The sequence below is a fragment of the Oncorhynchus mykiss genome, chromosome 9 (genome assembly GCF_057628025.1).
Source record: "Oncorhynchus mykiss isolate SJ-2025 chromosome 9, ASM5762802v1, whole genome shotgun sequence".
NCBI classification, from domain to species: Eukaryota; Metazoa; Chordata; class Actinopteri; order Salmoniformes; family Salmonidae; genus Oncorhynchus; species Oncorhynchus mykiss.
Genome location: NC_143030.1, coordinates 45,162,079 through 45,179,690, shown reverse-complemented (window position 1 = coordinate 45,179,690; position 17,612 = coordinate 45,162,079). Strand labels below are relative to the sequence as shown.

Below are 17,612 nucleotides of genomic sequence, written 5' to 3'. Positions count from 1 at the left end.
AATAAAACTTGCAATTGAAGGTGATGGCTGAGCAGTAAGCAACTAAGAGAATAAAATCAATGTCAAGGTCCTCATGATTGAAAATGATACAACTTTAGTCATCTGTAGTTGCAAAATAAATATCACGTGAAAGAGTCTGCCCTATAATAAACTCGTGAGAGCCCCAAATCCATCCGCCTACTGAAGTTGAGTCTTGGTTAAATATGAGGACAAGCTACAGCATGTACCGTTAAGTGTGCTTGGCACCCGGAGCTCTGGATTGCAGGGTCCCATGGCAGGACCAATGATGTGGATGACCCCTGCATGATTACCAGGGGGAACTGTATTGAAGCCACACCGCAGCCATCTTGGTATTCCTCCTCCGTTGTAAAAAAAATATTTTGGAAGCTATAGAAATGCATTTTTTAATATCTACATTGTTTTTGATTAGTTTACTATATTACATACACCTTAATGCATACATTTAAATTATATTATGTGAGCTAAACATATATATATATATATATATATATATATATATATATATATATAAACATAACATTTTCCTTAAACAGTTTTTGTTGTTGTTGAGAGTACATACAGTGCCTTGCGAAAGTATTCGGCCCCCTTGAACTTTGCGACCTTTTGCCACATTTCAGGCTTCAAACATAAAGATATAAAACTGTATTTTTTTGTGAAGAATCAACAACAAGTGGGACACAATCATGGATTTATTGGATATTTCAAACTTTTTTAACAAATCAAAAACTGAAAAATTGGGCGTGCAAAATTATTCAGCCCCCTTAAGTTAATACTTTGTAGCGCCACCTTTTGCTGCGATTACAGCTGTAAGTCGCTTGGGGTATGTCTCTATCAGTTTTGCACATCGAGAGACTGAATTTTTTTCCCATTCCTCCTTGCAAAACAGCTTGAGCTCAGTGAGGTTGGATGGAGAGCATTTGTGAACAGCAGTTTTCAGTTCTTTCCACAGATTCTCGATTGGATTCAGGTCTGGACTTTGACTTGGCCATTCTAACACCTGGATATGTTTATTTTTGAACCATTCCATTGTAGATTTTGCTTTATTTTTGGATCATTGTCTTGTTGGAAGACAAATCTCCGTCCCAGTCTCAGGTCTTTTGCAGACTCCATCAGGTTTTCTTCCAGAATGGTCCTGTATTTGGCTCCATCCATCTTCCCATCAATTTTAACCATCTTCCCTGTCCCTGCTGAAGAAAAGCAGGCCCAAACCATGATGCTGCCACCACCATGTTTGACAGTGGGGATGGTGTGTTCAGCTGTGTTGCTTTTACGCCAAATGTTATGTTTTGCATTGTTGCCAAAAAGTTCCATTTTGGTTTCATCTGACCAGAGCACCTTCTTCCACATGATTGGTGTGTCTCCCAGGTGGCTTGTGGCAAACTTTAAACGACACTTTTTATGGATATCTTTAAGAAATGGCTTTCTTCTTGCCACTCTTCCATAAAGGCCAGATTTGTGCAATATACGACTGACTGATTGTTGTCCTATGGACAGAGTCTCCCACCTCAGCTGTAGATCTCTGCAGTTCATCCAGAGTGATCATGGGTCTCTTGGCTGCATCTCTGATCAGTCTTCTCCTTGTATGAGCTGAAAGTTTAGAGGGACGGCCAGGTCTTGGTAGATTTGCAGTGGTCTGATACTCCTTCCATTTCAATATTATCGCTTGCACAGTGCTCCTTGGGATGTTTAAAGCTTGGGAAATCTTTTTGTATCCAAATCCGGCTTTAAACTTCTTCACAACAGTATTTCGGACCTGCCTGGTGTGTTCCTTGTTCTTCATGATGCTCTCTGCGCTTTTAACGGACCTCTGAGACTATCACAGTGCAGGTGCATTTATACGGAGACTTGATTACACACATGTGGATTGTATTTATCATCATTAGTCATTTAGGTCAACATTGGATCATTCAGAGATCCTCACTGAACTTCTGTAGAGAGTTTGCTGCACTGAAAGTAAAGGGGCTGAATAATTTTGCACGCCCAATTTTTCAGTTTTTGATTTGTTAAAAAAGTTTGAAATATCCAATAAATGTCGTTCCACTTCATGATTGTGTCCCACTTGTTGTTGATTCTTCACAAAAAAATACAGTTTTATATCTTTATGTTTGAAGCCTGAAATGTAAAGTTCAAGGGGGCCGAATACTTTCGCAAAGCACTGTATGTTACTGTCCTCACTCTGGCTATACTTCGATATCAGAAGACTCTCGTCTGAGAGTGCCAGAGAGCAGAATAACTGAATAACAATTTAGAGCAGTTATTCTGCTCTAAATTGTTTCTGGCTGCACAGTTATTCACCAACGGTCTGGATAACACGAAAAAAGCCTAACCAGCTCTGCTGGGGCGAGTAAAATTATCAGAGTGAGGTGTTCTCTCATTTGTGTCTGGAAGTAGCTAGCAATCTAGCCAATGTTAGCCAGTTAGGTTGGGTGCTTGACTGCAGTTGGGAGGTCAGAACGCTCTGATCAACCCTACTACCCGACCAGAGAGTCCAGTGTGTGTTCTGAACACACCGGGAGCGAAACGCTCTGAATTTATGAATGGACATTCTATCAACGCTCTGAATTTATGAACGCCCAGAGTGCACTCTGTGTGCACTCTAGCACTCCAGTGGATTTATGAACGCACACTTAAATACATGTCATTTTGTCCTTGAAACGTTTAATTGAAATACTGTAACATTTCATTCATTCCAATGGCGGACTGCTCCTACTAGGGAGTGCAATATGGCCAACCGATGGCTTCAAAGCCTCTCAATGGCCAATACACAACATTAGCAATCCAGATGATTGTGGCCTACATGGAAAGGAGGACCGAGCATGCCCCCATTCTCATCGACGGGGCTGTAGTGGAGCAGGTTGAGAGCTTCAAGTTCCTTGGTGTCCACATCACCAACAAACTAGAATGGTCCAATCACACTAAGACAGTCGTGAAGAGGGCATGACAAAGCCTATTCCCCCTCAGGGAACTAAAAATATTTGGCATGGGTCCTCAGATCCTCAAAAGGTTCTACAGCTGCAACATCGAGAGCATCCTGACTGGTTGCATCACTGCCTGGTACTGCAACTGCTCGGCTTCCGACCGCAAGTCACTACTGAGGGTAGTGCGTACGGCCCAGTACATCACTGTACCTGCCATCCAGGACCTCTATACCAGGCGGTGTCAGAGAAAGGCCCTAAAAAGCGGTACAGGAACACCAAGTCTCGCACCAAAAGGCTTCTCAACAGTTTTTACCCCAAAGCCATAAGAATCCTGAACAGGTAATCAAATGCCCCCCCCAACCCCTCTTTTATGCTGCTACTGCTACTCTCTGTTTATCATGTAAGCGTAGTCACTTTAACAATGCCTACATGTACATACCTCAATCAGCCCGACTAACAGGTGTCTGTATATAGCCATGCTACTGTTATAGCCTTGCTACTGTATATAGCCTCGCTACTGTTATTTTTCACTGTCTTTTTTACTGTTGTTTTTATTTCTATACTTGTTCACCTAATACCTTTTCTTTTACTTAAAAATTGCACTGCCTGTAAGTAAGCATTTCACTGTAAGGTCTACAACCCCTTTTGTATTCGTCGCACGTGTCAAATAAACTTTGATTTGATTTGAGGTGTTATATATGTTGTTGGGTAGGACAGATCATTGTAGGACCGTTACCACTTTGCTGTACCCGGGGTGCATTGCAAAGCCAAATCCAGCACCCCGTGGCCAGCAGACCGTCAACTCCGCCCTCTTATCTCTGCAGATTGTGACAGTTTCGGAAGATATAGTTCGATGCGATCAAGTATAACCGTAAGTAAACCCGTTTTTTCCCCCCGTTATTTCCATGTTTAACCACATAAATTGGGCGAAGTTTAATGACACTTTGTGTCAACCACAACCACAGTTCGCAAACTTATTCGCCGTTTTCTGAATTGTTGTGACCCCACTCCAAAGTTTTATATCGTCTTATTGCCTGCATCTTTTAAAAATCATAGCATACACATGTTTTTATTGACGCGGACAAAAAAACGTTATTGCAAAAAAATATAGTTGATGTTGCAAACATTTCTCTTTTTTTGAGAGAGATGAAAGTTATTTGCTATGTTGAAACTGAAACTCGAGAAGGAAGGCGTTAATTCCTATCTATAGCCCCTCCCAGTATAGTCCGTAAAGCCCATACATTATTCAACTAGACTAGCAATATGATACAAGTAGGGTGCTGTATCATGTTTTCATTTTGTTATGTTGTTCCTAGAATCTCAAACTTGTGCGCATCATGTGACAGACATGGACTTTGAGTTGTGCTGTTTTTTATAATATTTGTTCCACTAATCTTCTGTTTTCCAAGCGTTTACATAATATAATTGACATCTGAAGTGATTTGCTTGAAATCATCTGTTATTTTTTTACTACACACAAAAAAAAACATGTAATATTTATTCGTGATGTATTTTATTGTGCAGGTGTGCCATCAGAGCCATCAGGATGCTCTCTGCAGCTGCTTCAGGCAAAGTCGGGTTCAATATGGGGATGGGAGTGGGCAGGTGTGTGTCAGCCTGGTTAAGAGGGTCCCCCAATGCCCTGAACAGAAGGAGGGACTGGGACCTCTCTCCCAGGTACAGCACCACAGTAGCCAAATCCAGCACCCAGTCCTTCAACTATGTCATCGTGGGCGCTGGCTCGGCGGGCTGCGTCCTGGCCAACCGTCTCACGGAGGATCCCCAAGAGTCGGTGCTCCTGCTGGAGGCCGGCCCTAAGGACAGGACCCTGGGCAACGTCCGTCTCTCCTGGAAGATCCACATGCCGGCCGCCCTCACCTACAACCTGTGTGACGACAAGGTCAACTGGTTCTACCACACCTTGCCCCAGGAGCACGTGAACAACCGGGTGATGTACTGGCCCCGCGGCAGGGTGTGGGGTGGCTCCTCCTCTCTCAACGCCATGGTGTACATCCGGGGCCACGGTGAGGACTACAACCGCTGGCAGAGGGAGGGGGCGGAGGGCTGGGACTACGACCACTGCCTGCCCTACTTCCGCAAGGCCCAGTGCCACGAGCTGGGGGGCGACCGGTACCGGGGAGGCAGCGGGCCCCTGCATGTGTCCCGGGGAAAGACGAACCACCCTCTACACCGGGCCTTCATAGAGGCTGGCCAGCAGGCTGGGTACCCCTTCACTAACGACATGAACGGCTTTCAGCAGGAGGGCTTGGGCTGGATGGACATGACCATCTATGAAGGTAGGGGATGAATTAAAGATATGCGCACATACACTGAGTGTACAAAACATTAGGAACACCTGCTCTTTCCATGACAGACTGACCCGGTGAATTCAGGGGGAAGCTATGATCCCGTATTGATGTCACTTGTTAAATCCACTTCAATCAGTCGAGATGAAGGGGAGGACAGGTTAAAGAAGGGTTTTTAAGCCTTGAGACATGGATTGTGTGCGCGTGCCATTCAGAGGGTGAATGGGCAAGACAAAATATTTAAGTGCCTTTGAACGGGGTATGGTAGTAGGTACCAGACACACCTGTTTGTGTCAAGAACTGCACTGCTGCTCAGTTTTTCAGGCTCAACAGTTTCCTGTGTGTATCAAGAATAGTCCACCACCCAAAGGACCTCCAGCCAACTTGACACAGCTGTGGGAAACATTGTAGTCAACATGTGGAATGCTTTCAACACCTTGTAGAGTCCATGCCCCGACTAATTGATGCCGTACTGAGGGCATATGGGGGTACAACTCAATATTCGGAAGTTGTTCTTAATGTTTGTACACAGTGTATCTGTATCTGTACAAGTAAAAGAAGTAGGGAACGGCATTATAAACGGACTTATCATCTTCTCATCCCCCTCTTTCTCTTACCCCGTCCCCCCCGTCCCATCCCCCGTCCCCAAGGTAAGAGGTGGAGCACAGCCAGTGCGTACCTGCGACCGGTCCTTACCCGAGCCAACCTGAGGACAGAGGTGCAATGTCTGACCACCAGGATCCTGTTTGATGGGAGGAGAGCTGTGGGTGTGGAGTACACTCAGAACGGGGAGAAGAAGCAGGTAGGTCTTTGGGAAATTCAACAGCCTATATCCCCTCACATATCTCTCTATTCATCTCTTCTCTCTCTTTCTAAGGTTTTTGCTGAAAAGGAGGTAATTCTCAGTGGTGGGGCCATCAACTCCCCACAGCTTCTCATGCTGTCCGGGGTGGGCAACGCTGATGACCTGAAACAGCTAGACATCCCTGTGGTCCAGCATCTACCAGGTGACCTAATGACCCCACCTGACCCCCATTGTCTTCAAATCAAATAACATTTTATTTGTCACATGTGCCAAGTACAACCGGTGTAGAGTTGACCGTGAAATGCTTACTTACGAGCCCTTAACCAACAATGAAGAGAGAAAATGTGCAAATAATAATAACACAGTAACACAATAAATAACAATAACAAAGCTATATACAAGGAGTAACGATACTGAGTCAATGTAAAAGTTAGTTGAGGTAATTTATACATGTACAGGGCATTCGGAAAGTATTCAGACCCTTTGACTTGTTCCTCATTTTGTTACGTTACAGCCTTATTCTAAAATTGATTTAAAAAAAAAAAATGACAGCATCAAGTCTTCTTGGGTATGACACTGCAAGCTTGGCACACCTTTATCTGGGGAGGTTTTCCCATTCTTCTCTGCAGATCCTCTCAAGCTCTGTCAGGATGGATGGGGAGCGTCGCTTCACAGCTATTTTCAGGTCTCTCCAGAGATGTTCGATCGGGTTCAAGTCCGGGATCTGGCTGGGCCACACAAGGACATGCAGAGACTTGTCCCAAAGCTTCTTCTGCAATGTCTTAGCTTAGTGCTTAGGGTCGTTGTCCTGTTGGAAGGTGAATCTTTGCACCAGTCTGAGTTCCTGAGCGTTCTGGAGCAGGTTTTCATCATGGATCTCTCTGTACTTTGCTCCATTCATCTTGCCCTCGATCCTGACTAGTTTCCCAGTTTCTACCCCTGAAAAACATCCCCACAGCATGATGCTGCCACCACCATGCTTCCCCGTAGGGATGATTCCAGGTTTCCTCCAGGCGTGATGCTTGGCATTCAGACCAAAGAGTTCAATCTTGGTTTCATCAGACCAGAAAATCTTGTTTATCAAGATCAGGCTGTCATGTGCCTTTTACTGAGGAGTGGCTTCCATCTGGCCACTCTACCATAAAGGCCTGGTTGGTGGAGTGCTGCAGAGATGGTTGTCCTTCTGCAAGGTTTTCCCATCTCCACAGAGGAGCTCTGAACTCCCTGACCAAGGCCCTTCTCCCCCAATTACTCAGTTTACCCAGGCAGCCAGCTCTAGGAAGAGTCTTGGTGGTTCCAAACTTCTTCAATTTAAGAATGACAGAGGCCACTGTGTTCTTGGGGACCTTTAATGCTGCAGAAATGTTTTGGTACCCTTCCCCAGGTATGTGCCACGACACAGTCCTGTCATGGAGCTCTACGCACAATTCCTTCGACCTCCTGGCTTGGTGTTTGCTCTGACATGCACTGTCAACTGTGGGACCTTATAGACAGCTGTGTGCCTTTCCAAATCCTGTCCAATCAATTGAAGTTACCACAGGTGGACTCCAATCAAGTTGTAGAAGTATCTCAAGGATGATCAATGGACATGATGCACCTGAGCTCAATTTCGACTCTCATAGCAAAAGGTCTGAATACTTATGTAAATAAGTTATATCTGTTATTTTATTTTTAATACATTCGCAAAAAAATTATAACCTGTTTTTGCTTTGTCATTATAGGGTATTGTGTGTAGACTGAGGAAAAAATTAATATTTCATCCATTTTAGAATAAGGCTGTAACATAACAAACTGTGGAAAAGGGGAAGGGGTCTGGAATACTTTCCAAATGCACTGTATGTAGGAGTAAAGATGACTAGGCAATCAGGATAAATGATCAACACTGTGTGTGTGTGTGTCCATTAGCTGTTGAAAAAGCAGCAGCTATTCTTTCTGGGGTCCACACAAAACATAGAACATGAGAAAATACAGAACACTAATGGACAAGAACAGAAACAAATTTAAACTAAGTACACTACGGCTAAAGAACAATACGATGCGATCGCCTGCACACTGCCCTATCCCATCTGGACAAGAGGAATACCTATGTAAGAATGCTGTTCATTGACTACAGCTCAGCATTCAACACCATAGTACCCTCCAATCTCATCATCAAGCTGGAGGCCCTGGGCCTCAACCCCACCCTGCGCAATTGGGTCCTGGACTTCCTGACGGGCCGCCCCCAGGTGGTGAAGGTAAGAAACATTTCCACTTCGCTGACCCTCAACACTGGGGCCCCACAAGGGTGCATGCTCAGCCCCTTCCTGTACTCCCTGTTCACCCATGACTTCATGGCCATGCACGCCTCCAACTCAGTCATCCAGTTTGCAGATGACACAACACTAGTGGGCTTGATTACCAACAACGACGAGACAGCCTATAGGGAGAAGATGAGGGCCCTCGGAGTGTGGTGTCGGGAAAATAACCTCTCACTCAACGTCAACAAAACAAAGGAGATGATTGTGGACTTCAGGAAACAGCGGAGGGACCACCCCCCTATCCACATCGAAGGGACAGCAGTGGAGAAAGTGGAAAGTTTTAAGTTCCTCGGCGTACACATCAACAAAAAACTGAAATGGTTCACGCACACAGATACTGTGGTGAAGAAGGCGCAACTGTGCCTCTTCAACCTCAGGAAGCTGAAGAAATTTGGCTTGTCACCCAAAACCCTGACAAACTTTTACAAATCCATAATCGAGAGCATCCTGTCAGGCTGTATCACAGCCTGGTACGGCAACTTCTCCGCCCTCAACCGCAAGACTTTCCAGAAGGTGGTGCGGTCTGCACAACGCATCATCAGGGCAAACTACCTGCCCTCCATGACACCTGTAGCATCCGATGTCACAGGAAGGCCAAAAATATAATCAAAGACAACAACCACCCAAGCCACTGCCTGTTCACCCCGCTATCATCCAGAAGGCGAGGTCAGTACAGGTGCATCATAGCTGGGACCGAGACTAAAGAACAGCTTCTATCTCAAGGCCATCAGACAGCTAAACAGCTATCACTAACTCAGAGGCTGCTGCCTACATGGAGACCCAATCACTGGTAATTTTAACAAATAGATCACTAGTCACTTTAAACAATACCACTTTAATAATGTTTCCATATCTTACATTACTCAAATCATATGTATATACTGTATTTTATACCATCTATTGCACCTTGCCTATGCTGCTCGGCTATCACTTATACATATATTTTATATGAACATATTCTCGTTCACCCCTTTTGGATATGTGTGTATTAGGTAGTTGTTGGGGAATTGTTAGATTTACTTGTTAGATGTTACTGCGCTGTCAGAACCAGAAGCACAAGCATTTCGCTACACTCGCTTTGACATCTGCTAACCATGTGTATGTGACCAATAACATTTGATTTGACAGCTAAAGCCGGTTAGGTTTCATAGTAAGACATTCCCATTGAGGCAAGTTTCCAGAGAAGTCAGTTAGTTATATACAAATAATAATGAGCCAGTGAAATGCATTATAGCAGCTGTAGCAAAGCTCAAGGACATTCACTAATGATTACATATACAGGGTGTGTGTGTGGAGAGTAGTACTGTTAAAAAATATATATATTAAATGTCCTTACATAATGTTGTGTGTGTGTTCCTATCTGTAGGAGTGGGCAGTAATCTTCAGGACCACCTGGAGCTGTATGTTCAGCAGCAGTGCTCTCAGCCCATCACCCTGTACAAGGCCCAGAAGCCTTTCCACATGGTCAAGATTGGCCTGGAGTGGCTCCTCCAATATACAGGTATAACAAACAAGTACAGCAAAACTACACAAGTGCACAGGTCAAACAAGTGCACAGGTTCTGATGGCTCGTTTCTGTTTTGTGAGAATGTCATTTTACGGGAATTGTGTCTGGCATCCAAATGATTTAACCCGGTAACCATGGCACCCTCCTCCCAGGATACGGGGCCACGGCCCACCTGGAGAGCGGGGGCTTCATCCGGAGCAGAGGGGGCGTGGCCCACCCCGACATCCAGTTCCACTTCCTGCCCTCGCAGGTCATCGACCACGGCCGCGTCGCCTCCAAGATAGAAGCTTACCAGGTAAGCTGTGCGTGGGGATGTGTTTTTGGGCATGTCTGTGGGGATGTGTGTGTCCTTACACCCGATAAATCTCTCCATGCTGAACACCCTCTTTATGTCCATGCTCTGACTCATCCAAGGCTCTGCATGTTGTGAAAGGCGTTTCCCACTCACACCTGCACACACGTAGTGCATTCTCAGAGATGCATTCACACTTGTGGTATCGATTGAACTGTGCGAGAATTTTTGCAAGCACTTTATCACCAGGACTTGCATTTTATTGAACCTTTTTCCTGTGCCTTTTTACCTAATCCTTTTTACCTAATGAAATATGAACTAATGTTGATACTGGAAACCGATTGGCCCGTTTTGATGTGTGTAAATCCACTGTTTTGAACGGGGAGCAACAACGGCACACATGTAGTTTGAATAACCCAATTCCTCAGAATCTGTAGCCATTCCTATTGCAATTTTAAATGGAAAGTACTTTTATCAACCGCTGCCTTCGGTCATAAATGTGACAATAACATTGCCTGTTATGTTTCTAGAGAACTTTTCTGAAGCTGTACCACTGAGCCTAGATGAGACATAATGACACTCCAATAATTTACCATAGTTTGTACAAGTTCACACTCGCATGTACTTAGGATTTCCCCATGAAGTAGCAATGAACCTTAACCTGTTAGCAGATCAGCTTGTGCTTTAAGCAAACTCATGATGTTTGTTGTCATGCTAAACCTGTCACGTCTCTGAAATATGAACTAATGTTGAGACTGGAAACCGATTTGGCCCGTTTTGATGTGACAGGTTCACGTGGGACCAATGAGAAGTACTAGTATTGGATGGTTAAAGCTGAAGAGCGCCAGCCCTCTAGATCACCCAATCATCCAGCCCAACTATCTCTCAACAGGTATGTTCTGCCTTGTATACTGTCACCAGACCATGCCTAACAAAATTCTCTGAATGGATTATTTTCCAGACCCAGATTAAGCCTATTCCCAAACTGAAAATGCCTCTGCTTTTTAGTCCAGGTGTAGTCTTAATCTGGTTCTGGGAAACAGGCCCTGTGTGGTTGATGACTTGTGTGTCTCCCCTCTCTGCCTCAGACACAGATGTATGGGAGTTCAGGGAGTGTGTCAAGCTATCTCGGGAGATCTTTGCCCAGAAGGCCTTCGACCCATTCCGGGGGCCCGAGGTACAGCCAGGGCCTGAGTGTCAGTCAGATGCCGAGATTGATGCGTTTGTGCGTGACAAGGCAGACAGCGCCTACCATCCGTCCTGCACATGTAAGATGGGTTCTCCATCTGACCCAATGGCGGTGGTGGACCCAGAGACGCGCGTGCTGGGCCTCGAGGGCCTCCGTGTGGTCGACGCCTCCATCATGCCCAGCGTCGTCAGCGGCAACCTCAACGCCCCCACCATTATGATCGCGGAGAAGGCTGCTGACATCATCAGAGGGCGACCGGCGCTCAGCGACCCCGGGGTGCCTGTGTACCAGCCTGGATCTCTAGAGACCCAGCGATGAGCTTCACACAGATGTGTGGAACCTGCAGCGTCACCATCTCCTAAGGGCCTGAACAGCCAGAGGTGGATGCTAGGTATTCAGTATTCATGTACACATCCGTCTGTCTTTACCGACAAAGTTTCTCTTTTTTTTTTTTTTACGATTTGATATATGTAAAGAAAAACAGTAGCGTAAAAAGTACAGATAAGCCTTCCATTGTCTAACCCGTCCATTGGTGTAAAATTCTGGTAGAGCTTGTACCTTCAAGGGTCTCAGTGGCAGCTGCTTTTTTGTTTGATATTTAATACTCAGCATCATGAAGATGTAGTAGACTCCGTTGGTAGTCAATAAAGTGCCACGGCATGCTAACCAGCAGAAACTACAACCCTGAGAATCACTTCTGATTGCAGTGTTCCCTACTTTCCTGATAATGCTGGTTTTCTGTCCAACCTCTCTCTTCATTTACAATGAGAGCTGGGACGTCCGTTTTAACTGCACTGTTGACATTTCATATGAATAATACATGAAGTAAATCATTACATTTCTATGTGGTAAACATTTAGATGAAGGCAGTTACCTGAATTCAGAAACATGAATCAACCTTTTGAAAGACTAACTCATTTCCCAGTGAGTTTCTGATGTGGTTTGATCAAGTTCTCTGGGTATTAATTCTTACATTTATGTTGACAATTATATGAAGATGATTTATATGAAGGATTTAAGCTTTTGATAGTCGCCTGAGTTGCCTTGCCAATCATGAAAGTGTCTTTGAAGTATGTTGTCTTGATTGAAGTGCCTGAAATGAAGTATGTTTGGTATGATACATTTTATGGTAATCTATTGATTATTATAAACTGGGTGGTTTGAGCCCTGAAAGCGAATTGGCTGACAGCCGTGGTATATCAGACCTATTACGTTCATAGCCAGTTTATAATAGCAATAAGGCACCTCTGGGGTTTGTGTTTTATGGCCAATATACCACGGCTAAAGGCTGTGTCCAGGTACACCACGTTGCGTCATGCATAAGAACATCCCTTAGCCGTGGTATATTGGCCACACCCCCTTGTGCCTTATCGCTTAATTTGAGCAGAGCTGCAATAATATGTTACAGTAGTATTCTCATACGCTTGTATAGTATTAACCCTTATGTTCATGCTAGCTTTAACAATGTGACTTCTAAGTCTTAAGGCTCTACTCAATCAGATCAGTTTTAGCCGACATCCGCATAGTAGTTGTTTTAGCGGTGTCCGAGGTGGAACAGCGTTAGAGCTGTCAAGTGGCTCCTGGCCTTATACCTAAAACAGACATTGCCATTGGCCGCACGAAGTCCCATGCAGCCTTGATTACAAGTTTGAACACTGGAATGTGAGATGTGATCTCGGGCCTAGATTAAATCGGATCAAGCGTGAACCGGCGACTGCCAACACCCACACAGCGGATGTTTTTGGCAGTGTCTGCGGGTTGGAGCTGTCAGATTGGTGAGCAGCTGCTCTTATAATCATTGTAACGAAGCCGCACTCGTCCCAGTTACGTTAGAAGTTCAGAACCAGAAAATGTAGGCTACATAGAAATGACGCTCAAGATGAAAATCATTAAACGAAATGAGGATTTCTATCAGCCTAATCCAGGTGTAGATTACATCTCAACATTCCAGTGTTCAAATTTGTGAACAAGGCTGCATGGGATTTCTGTTAATGCGACTCCGTGCAACCAATGGCAATGTCCGCTTTAGGTGGATTCGACATTTCTAACGCAGTTCCACCTCCAACATCGTCAAAACAACCACTTTGCGGATGTCGGGTAAAGTGGATCTGATTGAGTGGAGCCCTTGAGCTGATTGACTTTAAGCCTTACACGAACACTTTGCACACCGATTTTAGCGCAGACTCAAGAATCGCTGTGATTGTGAAAATTAATATTCTTTAGAAATCCTTGTAAGATTTGATTATTTTTCTAATTCCTGCCGTCTGAGTACGTAGAGCACAGATGCTGTCCTCTGGAGGCATTCGGTGCCGTGGAGTTTATTCAGTTGTGGACATTACAAAATCATCAGCAGTCCATTATATTTCCAGGCAAATATTCAAGACCCTAACGCGAATGTAAAAATTGTTTTTGTTAAACTACATTTTTAGGTAAAACTAATTTGCTACTAAGTGGAATTAGCTGTAATGTTAGCGGGTAGAAATCCTCAAGCACAGTGAATCATTTTAACCTTCATTTACACATTGTCTACAGGGTTTAACATTACCCTCAACATTTCAATGCATCTTTAAAACAGAAGTAGTCTGAAAAAATAAAGCTGTGAATTGCACAAGTTGTATAACAAACCTTTTTCTGTTTCAAGGTTGTCTTTTTTTCCTCTTCAATCATTGGCATACAGTATAAATAAAGATGGGTTTTAATTTAGTGAAATATACCGTCACGTATCACTTGGCAGATTCAAAGGTCTCAGTAACGACATACAGGGAAAAGTACAGTCTCACCATCTTAATTACATTTGAAATTCATTTGAAATATACTTGAACCAGTGATATAACTTCTAATGCAGTGGGTATTGTTACCACTATGTCAGGATTTAAACCCCGTTAGTCAAAACACCCACAGAGTGGCCATCACTACTCTTAAAATGCCCTCCACCATTCATGTGTTGAACTGAGAGCGTTCTGTGTCGAGAGAAAGCTGGTAGTTATGCTGAGGAGTTAAACAATATTCCATTGGCAAGGAATTTACATTTCGGGACGCCATTTCACAAAGATCCGGGTTTATGTTGACCTTGACACTTTTGGAAAAAAAACACATTTGAATCGTACAGCTTTATTGGCAATAGCTGTGTCTTTTTAAAGCATATTTTCCCTATTTTTTTTTTTTTTTTTGAAAGAGCACTTTTGTTGCACATTATAGGTTGGGAGGACAGAAACACATTTCCATGATAGTACCGAGTTATCCTTACGTATGCCCTTCAGAAGCCGCTTTTATCCAAAGCGTCTTAGTCATTGCGTGCATACATTTTACGTATGGGTGATCCTGGGAATCAAACCCACTAACCTGGCGTTACTAATTATTTTCTGTTGGCAGTGAGCTAAGCTGGTAAATGGCAAACCCTACTTCTGTAGAAACAAACTACGCGCACTTGAGATAAAGTACCTCTTTGACATCATATTCATTCTAAATCAACATGATTCCCCTTAAAAGTAGTGAGAGAAAAAAGGCTAAACATAATCAAATATAATTTCATATTCATTCCAAATAAAACAATACTTATCTATTTCATAGGCATGGGGAATATGTTATACCTGTAACGATCCATAAATAACTACATATAAAGCATCTCTTTCAAATAATATCTTTTTCTCAGGGTTTAAAATACACCTACAATTTAATAGATTGTCCTTTCATTAAAATATTATGGCTGCTAAGTCATCCCTGAAGAGTGATTGGTTGGGCAGGAGTGAGTGTGATATTGGAATACACCGTTTTCTCATGTTGGTTGTTCACAGTTTCAAAATGCGGTCTGTAAAATGGCCGCTACTCTCCATCTATGATTGACTACTCTTAGTGTCTTTGTGCAGACGGTAAGGCGAACGGGAGGCAGGGGGGGATATGGCTGAGGACTGGAACTTAATTTCACTGATATGTGATTTCTGTATGAAGTCGTTGAGGAGGAAACCCAACATTACTGCATCCCCTTTGGGACAACCCCCTCTTATATTTCACTCTCTGTTTCATTGGGTGCTGCAAAACAGACGGAGAGGAAGGGGCGGGACTCCTCTGAAGTTGGATCTTTGGCGTGCCACTCCATCCCCTCCACTCCTCTCCAGCTGGCAGTGTTTTCATCCATCCATTCATTCCACAGAAAGAAAGGCACTTTGTTCTCGTTTGTTTGTTTGTATGGTTGTTGGCTGCATCCAAAAAGCACATCGCTCCCTATATAGTGCACTAGAAGCACACTATAGGGAATAGGGTGCCATGTCAGACGCAGCCTGTGTCTAGTGTGAGTGACTGCTATAGGGTGCTGATGCATATCATCTCATCAGTCAGATCCTCCTCGTATTTCCCGCACGTGTCCGGCTCCTCATCGCTGTAGTCCTCGAGATTGCGGTCCATGAGGCTCGTGCCAGTCACTGTGTCCGTTGTCCCCGCCCCATTACCCATACTGCCGTTCAGCAGGTTGCTGGCGGCACTCTCCATCTCGTCGATGGTCATCTCGCAGGCGTCCGCGATCTCGTGCTTGGTCGCCGACACAAACTTGGGGTCCTTGGCGTATTTCCCCAGGCCTTCTGAAATCAACACCTGAAACATTAGAGGGAAAAATGTATCATTCAATCAGTCAAAGTGTGTGTGTGTGTGTGTGTGTGTGTGTCAGTGCTACTCACAGCCTCCACTAGGCTGTTAGCACTGCCTCTGTTCTGGTGGTACTGCCTGCGATATTCAGGTGGGATCTGGAGCTGTAAGGGGGAGTAAGTACGGCTTAGGGGGGCTTCTTGGACGTCAGTGTACCAGGTGCTCCTTCTCACAGAGCCAGGGGTGCTACTCACACTGCTCAGCCCACGCCAGTCCACCTGGATAAATACAGACACATGAATCCACACGTTTACATTCACACATGTATAGTATCTCTCAATACACTCAGCCATTGCTTACCACACACCAACGCACACACACACACACACACACACACCTGGATGAGGGGTGTGTAGTAATGGGAGTGGTCCCTGCTGCTGGGGGAGACGGGGGGCGTGGCCCAGGAGCGTAGAGAGCGTGACGGAGAGAGACGCGGGACTCTGCTGGAGTCCAGGCCAGCCACCGCCATCACCTTGGCAACAGATTAATGAAGGGGTTAACGGGCGTCAAACCATACCTTTATTCTGCTGCCTAAATGAAGACGGGTGCATATTGTACGTGTAGCGAGTCCTGTCTAGCATATTTCGGTGGATATAACGGTAAACATCAGTTTGGTTCAGTGGTACCTACCTGCTGCTGCAGCAGATGCAGGGGTAGAGCTGTTCGAAGGGGAACGGAAGGGGTCAAGGGGGTGTCATCGCCTTGACTGCTTTGTTTCCGCAGACAATGAAAGTTGAATGAGGGTCTGTGGAGGGCTAGAGGTTCAAACACAAGAGAGACCCATGTTTGTTACAGCTTTGGGCCATAATTACAAGTGTTACATCGTCCTCTTTATCAGCCAATCAGTGACCAAGGGACCTCACCCTGGGGTGTAGAGGGGAGAAACCATCGCTTCGGCGACCGCCCACCATCCTGGTAAATGGGTTGCTGGTGGTCATCACAGAGACTGTCCGGTTGATGGTCTTGACACTCCTTACGGGACATCCTGAACAACAACATCGTCAATCAACAGCCACCTTTGTCAACAGCAGGAACAGTAGAGGACATAGTGGTTTCCATGGTGATACCTGTCTTTGTGCAACATGATATCATCCTCCTGGTACTCTTCCCCGCTGAAGTATTCCCCAGAGCCCCTGTCTTCATCACTGTCTGCCCTCCCCGGCTCCTCTCTACGAACGGTAGGGTAGCGAACACCCCCTGAATCTGACCTGAGGTCAAAAGGTCAAAGGTTCAACCAGAAGTTGAGGGCCGATTGAGGAAAAAGTGACGTAACTGTACATACAGATCACAGACTAAAGCCCTGCATTTGAAATAAGATACAGATTAATTTGTCAAATGGTTTACAACCATAATCAGTAGTAGTAGTAGTAGTAGTAGTAGTAGTAGTAGTATATAATTTGCATTTGGGAGAAGGGCATGCAATGACACAGACAAGACACAATCCGTAATGTGAGACAAACAGAAATAATAATCCGAGACGTATGAAACAATAAACATGACCCACAAAAAAAGGGCGAAAACATCATAGAAATAACACCACAGGTAACATACTATCTATGTGTCATCCGTGTGTAGAGTAGATTTGGTGATGAATAAGAAAGGTAGGTGGATGGATACAGAGGAAACCGGGAGCGGTGAG

At 44.7% G+C, this 17,612-nt stretch overlaps 2 protein-coding genes across 2 annotated transcripts in view; one reads left to right on the top strand and one right to left on the bottom strand.

Annotated features, from left to right (window-relative positions):
- Positions 1-3,654: 3,654 nt before the first annotated feature.
- Positions 3,655-13,959, top strand: chdh (choline dehydrogenase). The gene is made up of 8 exons (XM_021615673.3): positions 3,655-3,810; positions 4,464-5,236; positions 5,896-6,047; positions 6,123-6,252; positions 9,714-9,848; positions 10,007-10,149; positions 10,936-11,038; positions 11,235-13,959. The coding sequence occupies exons 2-8, from the start codon at positions 4,486-4,488 to the stop codon at positions 11,651-11,653; spliced, it is 1,833 nt and encodes a 610-aa protein (XP_021471348.1). The 5' UTR covers positions 3,655-3,810; positions 4,464-4,485; the 3' UTR covers positions 11,654-13,959.
- A 471-nt stretch (positions 13,960-14,430) lies between these two features.
- LOC110531171 (voltage-dependent L-type calcium channel subunit alpha-1D) overlaps positions 14,431-17,612 on the bottom strand; it is a 50,525-nt gene continuing 47,343 nt past the window's right edge. Inside the window, exons 38-43 of the mRNA XM_090185797.1 lie at positions 17,041-17,181; positions 16,837-16,958; positions 16,604-16,728; positions 16,311-16,445; positions 16,006-16,191; positions 14,431-15,922 (exon numbers count right to left, since the gene is read on the bottom strand). Of these exons, the coding sequence (XP_090041923.1) occupies positions 15,635-15,922; positions 16,006-16,191; positions 16,311-16,445; positions 16,604-16,728; positions 16,837-16,958; positions 17,041-17,181 (997 nt within the window). The 3' untranslated portion in view covers positions 14,431-15,634. The remainder of the gene's footprint in view (positions 15,923-16,005; positions 16,192-16,310; positions 16,446-16,603; positions 16,729-16,836; positions 16,959-17,040; positions 17,182-17,612) is intronic.

Excerpts from the sequence above, each read along its gene's own strand:
- chdh (XM_021615673.3), top strand. The coding sequence starts at position 4,486 with ATGCTCTCTGCAGCTGCTTCAGGCAAAGTCGGGTTCAATATGGGGATG. Across the intron at positions 9,849-10,006 it reads GTGGCTCCTCCAATATACAG|GATACGGGGCCACGGCCCAC; the intron begins GTATAACAAACA and ends CCCTCCTCCCAG. Across the intron at positions 10,150-10,935 it reads CCAAGATAGAAGCTTACCAG|GTTCACGTGGGACCAATGAG; the intron begins GTAAGCTGTGCG and ends TTGATGTGACAG.